The 18389-nt window shown below is 36.9% G+C and overlaps 2 protein-coding genes and 1 long non-coding RNA gene across 7 annotated transcripts in view; 1 reads left to right on the top strand and 2 right to left on the bottom strand.

Moving 5' to 3' along the window:
- Positions 1-818: 818 nt before the first annotated feature.
- On the bottom strand, positions 819-10087 carry guca1c (guanylate cyclase activator 1C). The gene is made up of 4 exons (XM_088346469.1): positions 9816-10087; positions 7547-7696; positions 3289-3376; positions 819-1555 (listed from the first exon to the last, which is right to left on the bottom strand). Exons 1-4 carry the CDS (start codon positions 10008-10010, stop codon positions 1422-1424), a joined length of 567 nt encoding a protein of 188 aa, XP_088202595.1. The 5' UTR covers positions 10011-10087; the 3' UTR covers positions 819-1421.
- Positions 9436-14214, top strand: LOC148357541 (uncharacterized). Its single transcript, XR_015851608.1, has 2 exons — positions 9436-10295; positions 12561-14214. It is a non-coding gene; the product is annotated as an uncharacterized LOC148357541 (long non-coding RNA).
- c15h3orf52 (chromosome 15 C3orf52 homolog) overlaps positions 10831-18389 on the bottom strand; it is an 18044-nt gene continuing 10485 nt past the window's right edge. For 3 of the 5 annotated variants that reach the window (XM_088346463.1, XM_088346467.1, XM_088346465.1), the window contains exons 4-7: positions 16003-16135; positions 15764-15924; positions 14474-14544; positions 10831-12827 (exon numbers count right to left, since the gene is read on the bottom strand). In XM_088346463.1, the coding sequence (XP_088202589.1) occupies positions 12566-12827; positions 14474-14544; positions 15764-15924; positions 16003-16135 (627 nt within the window). In that variant the 3' untranslated portion in view covers positions 10831-12565. The remainder of the gene's footprint in view (positions 12828-14473; positions 14545-15763; positions 15925-16002; positions 16136-18389) is intronic. The other 2 variants (XM_088346466.1, XM_088346468.1) reach the window with 2 other exon arrangements.

Here is an 18389-nt window from a genome sequence, read left to right as displayed (position 1 = left end):
CGCTGTAACTAAAAAATGTAGTTGAAATATCTGCATTATAATAATTCTAATAATTCTATCCATCCATCTACCCTGGTCATATCCCTCGAGAGGTGTGACCGACAGCAAGACAAACGCATACAAAAACAAAGTAAATTAAAAAAGGGAAAAAGTAGCAAAAACACACACAAAATGTTTTGGACCATGGCCAACCCAAATGCCCCAACACCCAAACAAGTTAAGCACCTCGGCACCCAAGTTGATCATGCTTTCGTCCCTCCAGATGAAACGGGACACAAGAAAGCGGCCATGTCAATCGGGTCAGGGTGACACAACACACTCTTCTGTTTATCAGTAGAGCCCGACAGCTTTCACTGGTTTACCCCCTGGCGCATCATACAGGTGCCCTGCCCATCCATTAGAGCAAGTCTAAACATCCTACTATGCTTTTACAACACTTCTCCACTCATTCATATCACCAACAAGAGCTCTTATTTAATAATTATAATAATTAACCCTACAGAAATTTCCGAAGCCTAATTCCATATTTACTTGCGTGAGAAGGATGAATTTCAGCCAGCACCAGCACATGAAAGTTGCTGTTAATCCCTGCCAGCAACAACTAAAAGAAACAGCAGCTGAAAAGAGCAAATGCCTGGAGTTGGTCAGAGCTGGTGGAAATGGCTTACTTTAGTGGCTAGGAGAAGAAACTACTAAAAAGTCCAGTAAAGATTCCAAGAGCATTCTTTATTTACACAGTGGTGGCTAACATGAGTGGCTAAAGAAGGAAACGGTGGAAAAAAAAGTGGAGGATGCCTCAATGAAAATGTGAACACGTGTTTGCTTATTTGAATCAATGTTTTATTTTATTGAATAAGGTATTTTTACACCTCTAGGGTTTGCTATATGATAAACACTGGGGCTTTTAAGGCAACAATGTAGTGCAAGAAGACATCAACAAAAATGAAAGCCTACATGGTTACGTTTCACATAAATATCTGATCCAAAATTGGCCTCATCGTTCATCACTGTATTTTCATCTTGGTCACTAACAATCATTTCCGGTAACCACTTTACTACCTTAAATAATTAATAGACAGAAAGCCTGGGGAGTGATTGAAAATAAAAAAAAAAACCTAATCGACATTGAAAATCAATGGACGACTCCTTCCTCATTCTGTCTTACAGCCTTCAAAATAAAAAGTAATCCAACAGTGTAGTCGGAATGTTGACAGGTAAACGAGAGGAGAAAAAAATATTTTGACTTCTCATTATTAGCCCAAAAGGAAAAGAATTCCGACCTTCCGAGGTTTCCATTGATATCACTAGAATCAAACCGTCCAATCACATTCTGAGATTCATGTAGGCATTTTCAATTGGCTTTTACTGGGTTAGGTTTGCCTTCCTTCAACTTCCAAGTAAGCGGCATCCCCCCTGGATTCTTATTTGGACTGTTTGCGTTGTCCCATGATGATGATCTCCAAAACATGGGTGAGGTCCATCATCTTGGTGAGCATTTCCATGATGTCTGCGTGTTCTCGGGCGCCCGAGATAAACTCCTCCAGCGTCAGCTCGCCTGCGTTACAAAATGTCAAAATAAGGCAGCGATTCGTAACTACAGTGGGACCTCGCGGTTCCACATTCGCGGGTTCAGAGCTTCATGGGTCTAAAAAAAATAATAATAAAATATATATATATATATATATATATATATATATATATATATTTATTTATTTATTTAAGCATTTTTGAAGGGGCGTCGCTACTTCGCGGATTTTCACGTTTTGGTCCCCGTTAACCGCGATAACCGAGGGATTACTGTATATGTTTATTTTCTACTGGGTCTTTTTTTTTAGGATTTTTTTATATAACCTTTGAATATCAATTTTTTATTTGTTATTCTTTTTTTCCTTGTTCAGATTTCAGGGTTTTTTGTATTACCCGTTTATAAGTTTAGATGTTGGCCTGGAGATGGATGGGCGCCACCAGGATGTACTTTCCATGACACACAACAGGAAATAGTCCCCCTTACGACCCTAGCTTTGACGAGATCCAAGAGACCAACCCACCCAGACACTCCAAATAGGAAGAGAAAAAATAAGTGAATTTGGAACTTGCAAACAGAACAGTAAAGGGCCCAAAGTTTTCATAAGAAATTACAACCTGTTCTAAAAACTCATACCTAAAACCTTTTATATTTAATTCCTAGGTTACAAAAGAAGATCCGCCCTAAAAGGTGTGGTTATCAAAGAACAGCAATATTATTGGCCAATATTAACAATGATGTAAAGAGTGCATAATGGTCAAAACAATAAAGAACAGCCATTAATAATAGTGAAAACAATGAACTAGCATCATATACGCTCTCCTTTACAGGTCTCCAATATTGAAAACAGAATAAACTTATCGCACATTTTTCCAAAAATATAACTTATTTATTCATTTGTAATTACGTATTTATTTAATTTCCAAATTTCAGATATTTTAATACCTTCTTTTTTCTAATTATCTGGCTTTTTAAAAGTTTTTTTCTTTCAATTGTTTTTGTAATACCACCTGTTTGTCCAAACATCTGATGTATTCTAAAATGTCTGATTTTGTGTACCCCCTCTTTTGTGAATATCAGCTTTATTTTTCTTTATTTATACTTAAATTTGTCTTTTCCAAATCTGAATTATTTAAAAAAATCCTTTTATTAATACCTGGTTCATTATATTTATTAGTTTTTTTCTTATAAAATTCCACTATTTTAATTTCACGTTTTAAAAATACCGGTCTGTTTATTTTCACATTTTTCTAATACCACCAGTTTTTTCTAATATTCACTTTTTTCAATGTTTTTCTATCATATTTCAGATTTTTCAAAAAGATCATGTTTTTAGAATATTTCTACTTATTTTATCTTATTTTTTGTTTTGTTTTTAAAGATCAACCTTTTCTGAATATATGTTTTCTGAATATATATTTTTATTTATATCCATTTATGTTTTATTATATGTATTTTTTGAATATTTTTTTCTCCAAATTTCATATTCCTTAATAACACTTGTTTTTTCTGTTTCATCTTGATCTAAAAAATGCAAATTTAGTTTAAAAGAGAGAGAGAGAGAGAGAGAGAGAGAGATTTTTCTTTTTAAATCTGATTGTGATTATTTTTTTATTTAAATGACAAAAAAGGGTAAATGTATGCTGACACAAGAAGAGAAACAATAAAACATGAAATAAAATACTTTATAAAGGTTTGTGAGAAAAAAAAGATTGAATAATAAATGATAACAACTTATTTTCCACTTTGAGGCATCTCCTCACCTTCCCCGTTAACATCGATCTTCTCGTAGATGAGTGTAACGATTTCTTCAGGGGGAATTTCGTAGCTCCTGGTGATGTCCTGAATTGCCTGATGGGAGGCACAGAAAGTTAGAACTGTGCTTCCATTCAGGCCAAAATCCAACTCCAAATTGCAGCATTTAAAAGTTCAGTAGCCCAGGACATCACAGTAAGAAAGTCAAGACTACTTTGTTGCTGTTAAATATAACAAGTCCTGGATTAGACCTTGTGTCTGTTAACTTAATCCTTCTTACGTCTTAACAATTCTTGGAATGTACCAGACATATACAGTAGACACCTATGTTATGGCATCCCCAACTTATGACGTTTTCACTTTACAGTGCATATGTTTTTTTGCTCCTCATTCGACCATTTTCCCTGCTATATGACATCAACAGCTAATTATTTGGTGTGCCCAAAAATTTTAAAAATTTAAACATATTTAAATGAATTTGGTCTGTGTGCTATAGGTCGACGTCATATAAGATGTTGGTCTACTATTGGTTTATGTCACAGCATCATGAGTATGCTAATATGTTGTTGACTGAACTACCTCCTACAATGCCTTTTACTGTCTTTGTTCTCTTTTAGGAATCTCATATATTTCGTGAGTTAGTGCGATACAGTACTGTCTTTTTTTGGTACTGATTTATTTCGCTATGAGTCGCATGGTTTGCAGTGATTCAAATGGGGGAAGCAAAACATAATAACCATAGAAACAAAGCTTCCAATTACTATGAAATATGACAAAGGCACTTGTTAACCTTTCCAAGTTGAATGGTTGTGAAAACATGATAACAATGGAAACAAAGCTTGTGAATACACAGAAAGTTCAAGAATTGCTACCCTTGCTAAGTCGCATGGCCACAAAAACTACACAACCATGGAAACAATGCTCCCGATTATCAACAAATACAAAGAATGTAAATGAATCGCTAACCTCGCTTACAAGCATGGCTGTAACCAATTGACTATCTGGACTATTTAAGAAAAACAGAGGTGATTAAAGCAGGGAAATCTAAGGGCATGGCAATCATCACATGTGAAAATGTAAAAATCAGTTTTAATTTGAATCCGCTGTCTCCTCTCACTTTTGCATAACCCATTAACTCTACTCTACCTGCTCATGTCATGTCACACCAAAGTTAAATGAAATTTATTTTTAATTTACATCAGGGGAGTCAAAGTCAAATGAATAAAAGGGTTGAATAAAAAAATAACCTATAAGACAGGGGCTGGACTTATCTAAGGTCTAAAATTGCAAACATAATCCAGTGAACTAAATTTAACATGGTAAAAAGATAACAAATATATTGAAATATGAACAGATAAATAAAGCAATATTTTATTTTGTCAGTATTCTTTAATTTTCAACAGGCACAAAAGCCACAATTCCTTGGTATAAAAATCCCCATTACATGAACATTAAACGAGAGAAGCCACTATAATTCAGGCACCACCAGTAGCCTATGTTTTATCTCATCTCATCTCATGAGACTGGGAAGTCGGTAGTTCGCGCCCCGGCCGAGTCATTCCTAAGACTTACGGGTCAGGTGCAATCGACATTTCGTTCTGTGTACATTGTTACACAGAATGACAATACAAGGAAATTATTATTATTATTATTATTATTATTATTAGCTGCACCGCTTATCCTCAGTAGGGTCGCGGGGGTGCTGGAGCCCATCCCAGCAATCATCGGGCAGTGGGCAGGGGACACCCTGAACTGGTTGCCAGCCAATCGCAGGGCACACAGGGACAGACAACTCGCTCGCTCATTCACACCTAGGGACAATTTGGACCGGCCAATCCACCTGAAATGCATGTCTTTGGAATGTGGGAGGAAACCGGAGTGCCCGGAGGAAACCCACGCAAGCACGGGGACAACATACAAACTCCACACAGGAAGGCCGGTAGCAGGATTTGAACCCACATAGGAGGTTCCCAAGACCTTAGAACTGTGCCACACACGCGCTAACCACTGCACCGCCGTGCTGGCCTATTTTACCAAAAGTGGTTTAAACACAATTTGGTACTATTTTATTTAGAGAAAAAAACACAGATTTCACCCAAAATTTCCACGACTCTACTGACGATAAAAGGTGCAGATAATAGATGGTTAAAAATTTCTTAAGAGAAAAAAATAATATAAATTGACTATCATTCACTGGAATACAATAAAATGAAGTTCAAGGAGAATTAATGTACGATGAAAACCAATACAGTGGAACCTCGGTTCTCGAACGCTTCTCAGTTCGCACAAATCGGTGCTCGACCAAAAATTTTGAGAAATTCTTGCTTCGCTGTTCGGTCAAAAAATCGGTCTTCCAACGCCGGTAATGTGTGAGTGCGTACGCTACGGTGCGATGCTGAGCGGCGCACGGGTGTAGATGGCCCCCACCCCTCGTGACCAAATTTTATCACGTGTGATACAATGTATGAGTTTCACCCGATGCGGTTAGAAGGGGGCACCAACTGTCAATGTAAACACTGAAGTATGTCACTCAGCTTTACCGGAGGCGTGTTCAGGAGAGTGATCAGACATGTAGTCTCTTGATAATCGCTTGCCGCGCACTGCTGAACGTTTTGTAATCGCTCACTGTGATTGCCTTACTGATCCAAAATGGCCGACGACAGTACAATGGATTTCGTTCTACAGCTTGCTTTGAGCGAGTTGGCTGATATGAGCGACAGTTCGCATATTGACACAGTTAAGGTTATCCTAAACGCAGTGGAAGGGTCATACCTGTCTTGCATTGTTCACAAACATTACCAGGCGATGTAAGACGATATATTACATCGCCAACAGCACTCGTCAGGGTGAGATCCTCAATCTTCTGCACTGTCGACGCCATGTTGGAAATCAAAGTAAGCGGTCTTTCTCCCGTGATTACTCGGGCACGCGAGCGCTCAATAATCACTGGCCGTTCAGAAGCTAGCGATAGCTCGCGATAGCAATCACTCACTCTCCTGAACACGCCTCGGAATCTTACATTGACAGTTGGTGCCCCCTTCTAACAGCACCGGGTGAAACACATAGATTGTAACAACGTGCACACGTGCCTCTTTTTTTTGCTTTTGATATCGAGGAACGGGGTAAGAAATCCTATTCATAATTCTTTTCTTTATCCTTTTTTTTTATTTTTACACGTTCATGTTAGCGTAATCTTTCGTACGTAAGATTACGATAACGCGAATGTACGATTAGCCTGGGTTAGCTTTATGATTCGAGGTAAACATTCAGGGTGTTGGAACTGAGCCCAAAATTCAGGGTGTTTGAACGGAGCCCCTTTCCAATGAGCCACTTGTGGTGCTAAATGACTTGTAAACGGCCTGATTTTTTTTTTATTTTTACACGTTCATGTTAGCGTAATCTTTCGTACGGAAGATTACGATAAAGCGAACGTACGATTAGCATGTGTTAGCTTTATGATCACGTTTATCATTCATGCTAAGCGTTCACAAGGTGTTGGAACGGATTAAAACAATTTTACATTATTTTTAATGGGAAAATTGATCTTCGGTGATCGACCAAATCGGTTCACGACCAGGCTTCTGGAACGGATTATGGACGAGAACCGAGGTTCCACTGTATTTAACAATTCATGGTGTATGATACAATACAAGATGGACTCAGGGGCGGAGGTTATGGCCCGTGGGCCTTGACTTTGACATATATGCTTTACGTTTATCCATCTATTATCTGCACCTCTTATCCTCAGCAGCCCATCCCAGCTATCCTCGGGCAGTGGGCAGGGAACACCCAGAACTGGTTGCCAGGCAGTTGCAGGCCACACAGAGACAGACATTCACAACTAGAGACAATTTGGACCGGGCAACTAACCTTAAATGCATGTTTTTTGAATGTGAGAGAAGACTAGAGTGCCTGGAGGAAACCCATGCAAGCATGGGGAGAACATGCAAACTCTGCACAGGAAGGCTGGTAGCTAGATTTGAACCCATGCCCTCAAAACTATGCCACGGATGCGTCAGCCCCTGGGCTGCCGTGCCGCCCATGTCTATTTATCTATGTAATTTAATCATATACATGTTTATTACACATAGATAGTACTATATACTGTTTTGTTTGTTTTGTTAGTTTTTATCTGGAGTACTGGGAATTTAGAACACAGTAGCTTACTACCATAGGTTTCCATACTTTGCCACACACCAATTTCACCTTGAGATCACCACTTCATGTCTTATCCCGGAGGTCTACTGCAAAAAAAAAAAAAAGTACCTTGAAGATAGTCTCCATCTCATCTTTGTCAATTTTTCCATTTCCGTCCTGGTCGAAGAGTTTAAAGTACCACTTGAGCTTCTGGTTGACCTCTCCTTTCAGGAGCAAACTGATGGCGGCAATGTACTCCACAAAGTCGATGTATCCGTCCTGCAAGAGGAAGTGTAAGTATTTGTGTAACACTGGTGGGCTCTTTCTACACCAAAGGTATTTAATACTGTAACGTAAAGATAAATCAGTCTCAGGTCGCAAGAATTTGTATGCAACAGGAATCAAACCAGAGTTGTGGTGAGAGACACTTTATCACCAGCAGTACAGATGAGACATTAAAATGCATCAGATCTTATATCATTATCACACTTATTTTACTCATAGTGTCAGATACACTCATCTGCATAGTGAATTCTGATACGTTGAACAATCTCTCCACTTCTTTACCTGTGCATCAATAATGTTATGGTTTAATATGTATACATATGTAATAGAGCTTGTACAGTCATTTCAAAGTTCATACATCTTTTTCATGGTCAAATTCCAGCACTTTTTTAAGCACGTTCAAAGCCAATTTTTGAATTTCTTCAGTATTTGGCATCTTGGTCTTGTCACCTGTCCTCTTAGGTGCGACACGTAGGAGGCGATGACACTTCACATGACAATGCCTAACAAACGAATGCCAGTTGTCAGCAAAGTGAAGCCATCAGAGCAGGCGGGTCGCCATCATTTTCAGGCACACTTTATTAATTTTTCTTCATTTAATTCATGGTCTATCGAGTCAGACTGCTAAGAAACATGGCCACAATTTCAAACAGTTAAAAGAATCTCTCGCAAATTCAAGCATTTTTAAAACCTTGAAAACACAACATTAAAACTCAAGCATTTTAAAGGATTTAGAGCACCTAGACGAACCCACTGTCATTTTTTTCCATTCTCCATTTCTCATTTGTTGGTGAAGAATAGGAGAGAGTGTTTAACCTATCAGAATGCACTATGCCAATCAGGGTTTCTGGCACAGTGAGTAGAAGTAGTGTGATAATGAGATAAGCTCTAGTGTCGTATGTTATTTCACGTGTACTACTGGTGGTCAAGTGGTAAAGTGTTGGCTTTTTCACCGCCACTCCTCGGGTTGACCCTATCTTACCAAAATGAGTCACAGTAAGGCAGATTTTAAATTTGGGGTATGGTATCAATGGAAAGTATATGGAATGATGCCATGGTCAAAGCTTAATGATTAACTACCTTTTTCTGATCAAAACCCTGAGAAAATTACCTTTAAGGTTTTTTTTTTTTTTTTTTACTTTTTTGGGTGTGATCTTAGGCAAATGTTTTTACAGTTGAAGGGATAGTCTAATGGTAAAGTCTAATTTTAACAAAGGTATTTGTAGACATTTAAAAAAGAATTAGACCAGACTTAAATACATTTTTAGCACATATTTAAAAGAAATCAAATTTTGTTTTCTAAAATCAGAACTTTTGAATTACAATCGCTGTTTTTGTTACTTTCCCCATTTACGGTGTGTGGATTATGAAATGAAATGATCTGCATTTATATAGCGCTTTTCAAGTCAAGACTTCCCAAAGCACTTTACAGTGTGCTTCACATTTCCCAGTAGCCACCGTGCAGCCATGTAAGGCGCTAACCTGCTTATTAGGGGCATTAGGGGTTCAGTGTCTTACCCAAGGACACTTCGACATGTAACACGGAGGAGCCGGGATTCGAACTGCGATCTCTTGACGAGCGCTCTACCTCCTGAGCCACTGCCGCCCCCAAGACTCGAGAAAGTATTTTCAAATGTCATATCTTTCAAAATAGCAAAAATTGTAAAAAAAAATATTTGTTTCATGATTTTCCTCATTTTTCTCATTTATAGGCATGTACTAAAAATAGAACCTTACAACTTGAGACTCATTTGGGCAAAGCGGGTCACATATTGTTCTGCAATCGTGGTCAGCAATGAACATTGATTGATTTATTCTTGCACGAAAAAGGTTTTATCCCGTTAAACCTTGGATGGTCACACATACTGAATGCATTACCAATATTATCCAACATATTCTTATGTGACCCATAGAATTTTGTGAGACCCTCGGGTGTGAAAGGTCTAGAGGGTTCTGGGGGCCTGCTTCCATGAGAAATGGGAAAACGTTTTAAATTCTCCTGACTTTGAGGCACATCTGGTTATCAAGCAAACATTCAAATTTTGCCTTTTAGTCCAGAAAATCCGTAAAGTTAATGTTCTAGGATACGTCTCTATGGTCTTCTTTGTCTTACCCCGTCCATGTCGAAGGTGAAGAAGACCTGGTCCACATAGCTGCTGGCCTCCTCCGTCATGCCGTTCATCTCCAGCATGGTCTTAAGCTCAAATAGTGTGATCAGACCCGAGGGTGATTCCCTCATAAATTTTGTGTACCAATGGTGCATGTCCTCCTCCAGGATGTCGTCCAAGTTGGAGCCGTGGGCGCCCATCCTGCCGGGCTCCTACACAAAATTCTCCAGCCCCGGCAGGAACCGAATGAGCTGGGAAAAGAGCTCCCGCGTGTGACAGGAAGAGGTTTTAATCTTCTTGATCTTGGCAGGAGCCAAAAGCAGACATAAACCCTTTAATGGGATAACCGGGGACAAGAGTTCTCGGGAGTTCAGGTGAAATACAGCAAGGTTTTTGGAAAGTACCGCTGACCTCGTCTCCTCCCAAAATGAGATTCCTCGAATGTGATTTTACTTTTGGGGGTTACATGACTTGCAACTTTGGAGGTTTGGATTCAAATTTATTCTAAGAAGCAAACTTAGGCATACCTGTAAACTTCAGCCAATGGCTTCCCTTATTAATGGTTGAAATTCCCCTTGTTAACTCTCATTGGATGCGGTTTATTTTGTTACACAATGCATGCCAGTGTACACTATTAACTTTAAGGTGTGATAACTCAGCCATTTTTTTTTTTTTTACCTCTAACCCCTCAAACTGTTTAATGGCATCAGACCAATCCCTACAAATGTAGTTTTCATTTCATTATGAACATCTAAACCAGGGGTCGCGAACCTTTTTGAACTAAGGAGAAAAAAAATCGTATATTTTAAGACAAAATTCAACAAAACCGCCAAACCTGCTCTCCAGACAAAATCTCCTTCTTCACCACATTTTATTCCACTGCCATTTGATAAAATTTGTAAAGTAACGATTTTTTAAAATTATTATAGTCAACATTTTTTTCTAATATAAAATATTTCCAATGTGCTGTAGTAATGCATGTGGCATAGCATTTGAAGTAATCAAGAATCCAAACATAAATGAACACGTTGCACACCTTTAATTGAGGCATCAAGGAGAAAAACTCAATTGATCGGACAGCGATAAGGTTCAATCCGATTAATAAAGACAAATTGGCATCAGGATGTTTGTTCACCACTATTTGGCGCAAACAAGTTTAATCCATTTAGCAGCATAGACAAAACAGGAAAAAAAGGTTGTTGTGGAAGCGATCACATTCAAGAGTGTATCAGATCAATAACAGAAATTAATTCCTCTGTCTGGTAAACAAAATGCTTTTAAACAATTAAAACATGTATTCAGACACAACATGATTACTTTTGTACAATTAAAAAAAAACACATAATGTGAATATACATAGGATACATAATATCGTATTCATTAAAAAAAAAATATATATATATATTTAAATATGTTCAAGAAATAAAATTTAAAAATTGTGGATTTAACTTGTAAACATTGTACACAGTTCATTGGATAGGAAACCGAATACACATGAATTACACATAACTGCATGCACATTTTACTGTGTAATTCAATACAACACAAATAATACAGAAATAAGTCAAATCATCTGCCAGTTTTCCTTAGTTGGGGGTTTCTCTTAAAAAAAAGGAAAGATAATTAAAAAGTTTACGCATCGAAGGTGGAAAACATTTCACTTTTTTTTTAATACGACAGGATATTTGTTTTTAGATTTTCAACATGCTACCCCAAAGAAATTCACCCGATTGGCTTATGATTTTGCCCATTCAAACTTAGTTTACAATATGCGCAGATTATTTCTCTAGTCAAATAAATAAAAACAACTAACAAATTATAGGCAGTATATCATTATAACAAAACAGAACTGTTTATTGCATAGTGTAATATTAAATAAATGAGAATAAAATTGGGTCAAATTATCTGCGAATTTTGCTTATTTTGGGTCTTCACGTTCTTTTAACAATTTAAAAAAAAGAAGGAAAAATACAATAAACCAAAAGAAACAAATTCCCTAAATTATAAAATGATGTACCATTGGGGCAACACTGTTTTGGGGTACGGTAAATCTTAAAATATTAAAAATGTTATGAGGTGCACCGAGGAGTTTATACATTTAAAAGCAGAAACACAATCAAGGAGGAGGAACACAATCAAACTGATTTTTCATAATTTACGATATTTTTAAATTATTTCTCTTGAGAACTAAAAACGATACATTACATAAAATGGGCAATAACATCGAATTATTTTACATTAAATATATATTTATAAAATATATATTTAAAAAAAACATATATTTTCTGTAATGTAATGTAATACTTAAAAAGAGTCAAAATATCTGTCAATTTTGCACATATTGATTTCTCACTTATTTTATTAAAAAGGGTAATAATAAAAAAAAATAACGAGGTGCACTCAAGTTTATCATTTGACAGCAGTAAAATATACGGGAACACTGACGCCCTCTGCTGTTCCAACTATGAAAAGTAGAAGACTTAAAGTACTCTATTGTTAAATGTCATATATGACAACACAGGGATACTAGTCAATTTCCTCTATGGTTACACTACTCCATGCACTCATTATGTAAAATACAAATATAACTTTCCCTGAAGATACAATAAATACGCTCTTGATTGACATCACAATCTTCTCACAGGTATGTCTAACGTTGTGAAAAAGACATTTTTGACTTTTGTAAGGTAGTCTTCAGGACAGTCAAAAGTATCTACTTACTGTATCCGTTTTTTTTTTTGGTATTTTAGCCTTCTCACGTCATCTGAAGAGAAACCGGGTCAATGTACAAATCGGAGAATGCGTGATGGAGCTCTTGAGCATGGAGGAACTGTCTGAGAACATTGTAGACCATCTCCCGGCTTAGAGTGAAGCTCCGGAGCAGCTCCTCGCCTTCCTCGGGCATGATGAATGTCAACTGGTACTCAGCAATCACCGAGCCGTTGCTGAGGAACAACACCAAAAAACAAAAAACTGGAAAAAAAAAAGGGGCAGAAAGCAGTAGCAGAAAAACAAAACTTTTGGGGGAAAAAATAAAACAAAACAAAAAAATAAATAAAATGGTCTTTATTGTCATCGATATAACCATGGTGAAACGTTGGATGCAACAAGATTATTACACGTTTTACCCCAAAGTGCCATGTCTAAAGATATGATATGACCAAAAGAAAAAAAAGAAGTGAAATAAAATAACCCAAAAAAGCAAAATAAAATGTATTATCATTATAAAAGGATGAATACATTAAAAAACATTAAGAGCAATGAGTAATCGGTGGAACTCTTTGCAGAGGATCAATAATACATACATATTAGCATCGTTTAAAAAAGACTTCAACTGCGCATTTAGTAATAGGTGAGACTCTTTGCAGAGGATCAATAACATAACAGTCAGCATTGTTATGAGAAAACAGAGTAATGAATAAAAAAGTGGCACTTTTTGCAGAAGATCGTCAACATATACCCATTAGCATCTTTTTATCAAAAATGGTGGATAACGAACTTTGCGCGTCAAAAACGACCGTGACTACTTGCGTATAAGCCTAGATCGTATATACACCAACCCCTTAAAACTGCTTTAAAATATAAAAGAAAATATTCAAATGCCTACCCAAACAGTATTTATTTAAATGTGTAACTGATAAAGATTAAAACAGGGGTAATATAGATAACAATATGACAATTTTAAACGATTTGCTATATCTTTAAGCAGTGATTTGATGGCAAACACTCGTACAACATTTGTCATATGTCGCAATCATTTGCTTCTTTGACTCGATCGTTGTCAATGTTTTCAACTTTTTCTTATTAATGATTTTCTTAAGACCAGTTATAATGATCAAAAAAAGGCAAAAAAAAAAACACTAAATCACAATAAAATTATATGTTGTCCTTCTCATACGCAATCAGGATGGTGCCAATTGACTGAAAAGAAAGAAGGGATCGGGTGTAGGGTAGCATGAGGACACTTCACGGTTGTGGATCATTAGGTGGCTATGCCTGGCATTTCATTTTATGCGCACATAAGCCGACTCCTGATTTCAGTATTGTATTTTATAGTTCTAATTTCGTCTAAAATTGAACTAATTAACGTTAGATTATATACAGTATTCAATGCCAAAGACTATCTTGATTTAGTCTGAACAAACAGTCTCCCTCTTCTACTACACCTAAGATGAGTACTGTCGTCTCTAAAGCCGAAGACCAGTATAATGTATTTATTTTGTCCAATACAGTATTCTACAGACTTTAAGTTGCAGTTTTTATTTCAGAGTTTGGCCAGGTGTGTGACTTTTACTTCGGTAAGACTTATACATGAAATTATTACCACACTAGTCAAGTTGTACATTTTTATTACCGAGACTCTTTGTGATTAAGGGCTATACAAATAAACATGACTTGACTGTATATTACGTTACATGTTCTTTTTACAACAAATCGCAAGAGGGCACTCAAGGCTTGTGTTGATAATTTCAACCTTGAGCACAACGTAGAAGCGGAAGGAGAAAGCAGCTTTTCGTGGAGTTGCTTACCGATAAAAGTGACACCTAGAATGAATATTTCATTGGATTTACTACTTATATTCCGAAGTGACTTTTAATCCGGAAAATACAGTAACTAGAATTTTTAACACACCTATAACCAGTGAAAAAAAAATCTTGCTTACCGGAGAGCATGAATTTCCGCTTTGGAAAAGTAGCGTCCAAGCGCGGGAGACGACGTGTAAACCTGTGACAGCTTGAAAGGAAAAAAAGGGGGAGGATGTCAGCACAAATACATTCTTCATTCATTCATTCATTTCAGGCAGTTACATTATTTGTGTACACATGTAATGTAATCTAAATCATAACAGGGAATGGCTGGCAACCAGTTCAGGGTGTCCCCTGCCCACTGCCCAAAGATAGCTGGAATGGGCTCCAGCACCCCCGCAACCCTACTGAGGACAAGCGGTGCAGATAATGGATGGATAGATAACAGAATGCCTAAAAGGTTGTGGGACGAAGAAAACGTATTAAATCCCGCCCCTTTTCTCATGTATACAAAACCTAAGAAAATTAAAATAAATGTCCTGCCATTTTTGTTGAACTGATATTCCCAGCAGGTGGAAAAACAAGTTGTCACAACTCACAGGCAACTCATATACAGCATATATATTATATACTGTACATTACACTTATGTATATACTGCCTACACAATACCTATATAGTTCACCAGCAGTGGTGACAAAATTCAATACCAGCACCGGCAAAGAGAAGAAATGGACAATTTAATTACAACAATATACCAAAGATGTAAGAACAAGTACCAATAATATTAAGGACAAAATACTCACAATGCTAAGAGAACAGACATACATTACAGAACACACTAAAACCATTGCAGTGCGTACTGTGACCAGACCAACTATTTGTAAAGTAGCGTAAACCTGTGAATATGTTTGCATTGTTTCAGTTGAAAACATAGACTGTTTCCAAGTTTGAGACCACGTACAGATACAAAAACTTTTAAGCAGTGTTCGAATTCAAGGGATTTTAAATTCTCCGTATCCTCTCAAATTATGAGCCCTTTTTGAATTTCAAACAGTTTCTGTACATTTATTGGCAACATTTTGTCAAAAGCTTTAAATAAGATTGTGGCTGTCTTATTTTTATTTTTTTATTATATTTGAGAAGGTTTTGAAATTCGAACAACTTAGACTGCAGAAACACCTCATAATTTGCATTGCTAGTTTTTGTACTATAACTAACAGTTCTATTACCACACAATTCATCACAATATGTCAAACATGGAAGGACCAAGTTACAATACAAAATATGGAGTGTGTCCTTATCAAGAAAAGCTTTTACCTTGATAAAAATTGCAAGGGTTTTGGTGATTTAGCAAGTGAGTATGCTAAGCACTAAACCCAGGTTAAGGATCTTGGAAAAAAATGAAAAAAAGTCTCATTGGTCTCACCTTGCCTTGGAGGTCGCTAGTGAGGCCTCGGCTCTGATTGGAGGAAACGCTGAGGAGGTCCTGGCTGAACGTGAGGCCCGGCAGCCTAAAACTGCCATTAAAGAGGCGAGGAACTCGGAAGGACAATCGGTCAAACTTGTCATCCATGTCCTCGTGAATGGCTGAAGTCCGACATTTAAAGAAATATGTCTATACTTGCAAAACATAGATGAATTTTATTTCATTTTTTTTGCTGTTACCTGAACACACAGCCAATGAGATGAGGATGATGGCAACGATGAGGATTGTGAGCAGAACGAGTAACATCCACAGACGCATTTTACAACCCACTTCCTCCCTCAACTCTCGCTTTGCTCTGCACACGGCACTCTCCTGTTAAGAATATAAGAAGAATAGTTTTTTTCCATCTTCGAAACATTGCAAAGATTCGCCCCATGATGTCCCGGTCTGATACTGAGATTATGTTTAATGCGTTTGCTACCTCCTATCTCAATTCCCATATTGGATTATTCTCTGGTCTTCCGATGTCTAAAATCAAAAAAATTGCAGCTGATGCAACATGCAGCAGCATGGCTTTGGACTGGGACAAGAAAATTCAATTATATTACTGCAGTTTTAGCTGACATGCACTAGCTCCCTATCAGTTTAAAATGTATGTTGGTAACACACAAAGTTTTGCATTGACTTGCCCCCTTTTATCTTTCTGATTTAATATGCCCCAATGTTCCGACTCAGAGCCTTTGCTCAAAAAATGCTGGTCTACTTGTGATTTCAACGGCCAAGAAGAAATTCACAGGTTCGAAAGCGTTCTCCATTCCAGGCCCAGTGTTGTGGAATGCTCTGCCCTCTGGCATACAATCTTAAACCTAAGTGGAAGTGTTTAAGTTCTATGTTTAAAACACACTTCTATAGATTATGAGCTCATATTCCAAAAAACATGCATGTGAGGTGAATTGGCCGGTCCAAATTGTTCCTTGTGCATTCACACGTACTTATAAAGGGGGAGAGGGTGATTCTACAATAAAGGTGCTCCGAACCATTTTTTTTCATCATAACTCAAATTACCTGTGTTATTTGCATGTTTAGATCCTTCAGCAGTTTTACTTTTTAACTGGTTGTTCAACTGGATTTTTCAAGTACTTAAATTCCTTTTTTGCTGTTTTGGGGTGTTTTAAAAAAGGAAATCCTTAAAATTAGCATCTAGTAATATGCCAGCCACTTAGCATATTCTAAAATGTTGACTTTTTAAATAAGTCACAACAAAATAAACATATACACAGTGAACCCTTGTTAATCGCCAGGTTTGCATTCCGTAATGAACCAGAGAAAGGCAAAATCCGTGAAGTAAAAAAACTTTTTTTTAATTATACACAGAAACCAAAGAAAACATTTTTACAGGCTCAAGCATTTAATAAAAGTCGTGTACATTGTACCTGTAGAAATGTTTTTGTTTTTTTTACCAATACTTGCTCTCTTTGGGACTGTTTTGCCCAGGGGTCAGGAATCTATGGCTCGCGAGCCATATATGGCTCTTTTCATGAGTATATCTGGCAAAGAGGTAAATTAAAACTTGCACATTCATTTACTGTGATGTTTAATGTGAAGCTTCTTGAAGCACGTGAAAGGTTGAGACAACCCTGAACTAGTAGGGTTCGGTCCAGTAAATACAGAGGCTCCCCTATCTACAACTATTCGACTTACGAAACACTGTAGATAAACATTTTTTTTTTTTTTTTTAACTTTTTATTTCTCACACCAATTTTGACAGAGGTTTGATTCCTCCATCATACATCAACACAAAATATATACACTTGACACATTCATAAATAACAGAAGAAACAACAAAGAAGAAAAAAATACTATTAATAGAAAGGAAGAATAAATGTTCATACAATACATCCATACAAAAAGAAATATATAAATATATATATACACACATATATATACATATATATATATATATATATATATATATATAAAATAATAAATCAAAATATACACCCAAAAAAAAAAAAAAAAAAAAAAAAAAAAACGCACATAATAAATAGGGGGAGGTGTTTAGACATCAAGTAAAATTTGTGTGATAGGCTTCCATCTTTTCTCAAATTGGTCAAGTTTCAGTTGAAGTTTTGCAGTGATTTTTTCCATAATGTACATTTGCTTTAATTTGTCTCTCCATTGTTTTATGTCAGGAGGTTGTGGTTTCAGCCAGGACACTGTGATCATTTTCTTTGCTACCAGAAGCATTACCCTTAGTATATATTTCTGTTGACCAGATAGTAATTCTTCTGGCAAAATTCCTATTACGTAAGCCTTTGGGTCCAACCGCAACTCCCAGCCCGTGATTAATTTTATTTCTCTCTGGATACTTCTCCAAAAATTTAATATTACAGGGCAATTCCAGAAAATATGCGTAAAGTCACCGACCCCCCCACAGTTACGCCAGCATAGATTTGAGGTATTTTTATATTTTGAAGTGATAGAGGGTGTATAGAAGAATCGCATTTTTACTTTCCATTCAAACTCCCTCCATGTCGGGCTGTTGGTTATTTTGTGTCCCTCTTTCAATGTTTTTTCCCATTCGTTGTCTTTTATCGCTACATTAGTTTCTTGTTCCCATTTTTCC

This window comes from Urocampus carinirostris, chromosome 10 (genome assembly GCF_059441175.1).
Source record: "Urocampus carinirostris isolate Australia breed hairy pipefish chromosome 10, RoL_Ucar_1.0, whole genome shotgun sequence".
NCBI lineage: Eukaryota > Metazoa > Chordata > Actinopteri > Syngnathiformes > Syngnathidae > Urocampus > Urocampus carinirostris.
The sequence above is the reverse complement of the archived record's forward strand: the minus strand, read 5'-3'. Positions and strand labels throughout refer to the sequence as shown.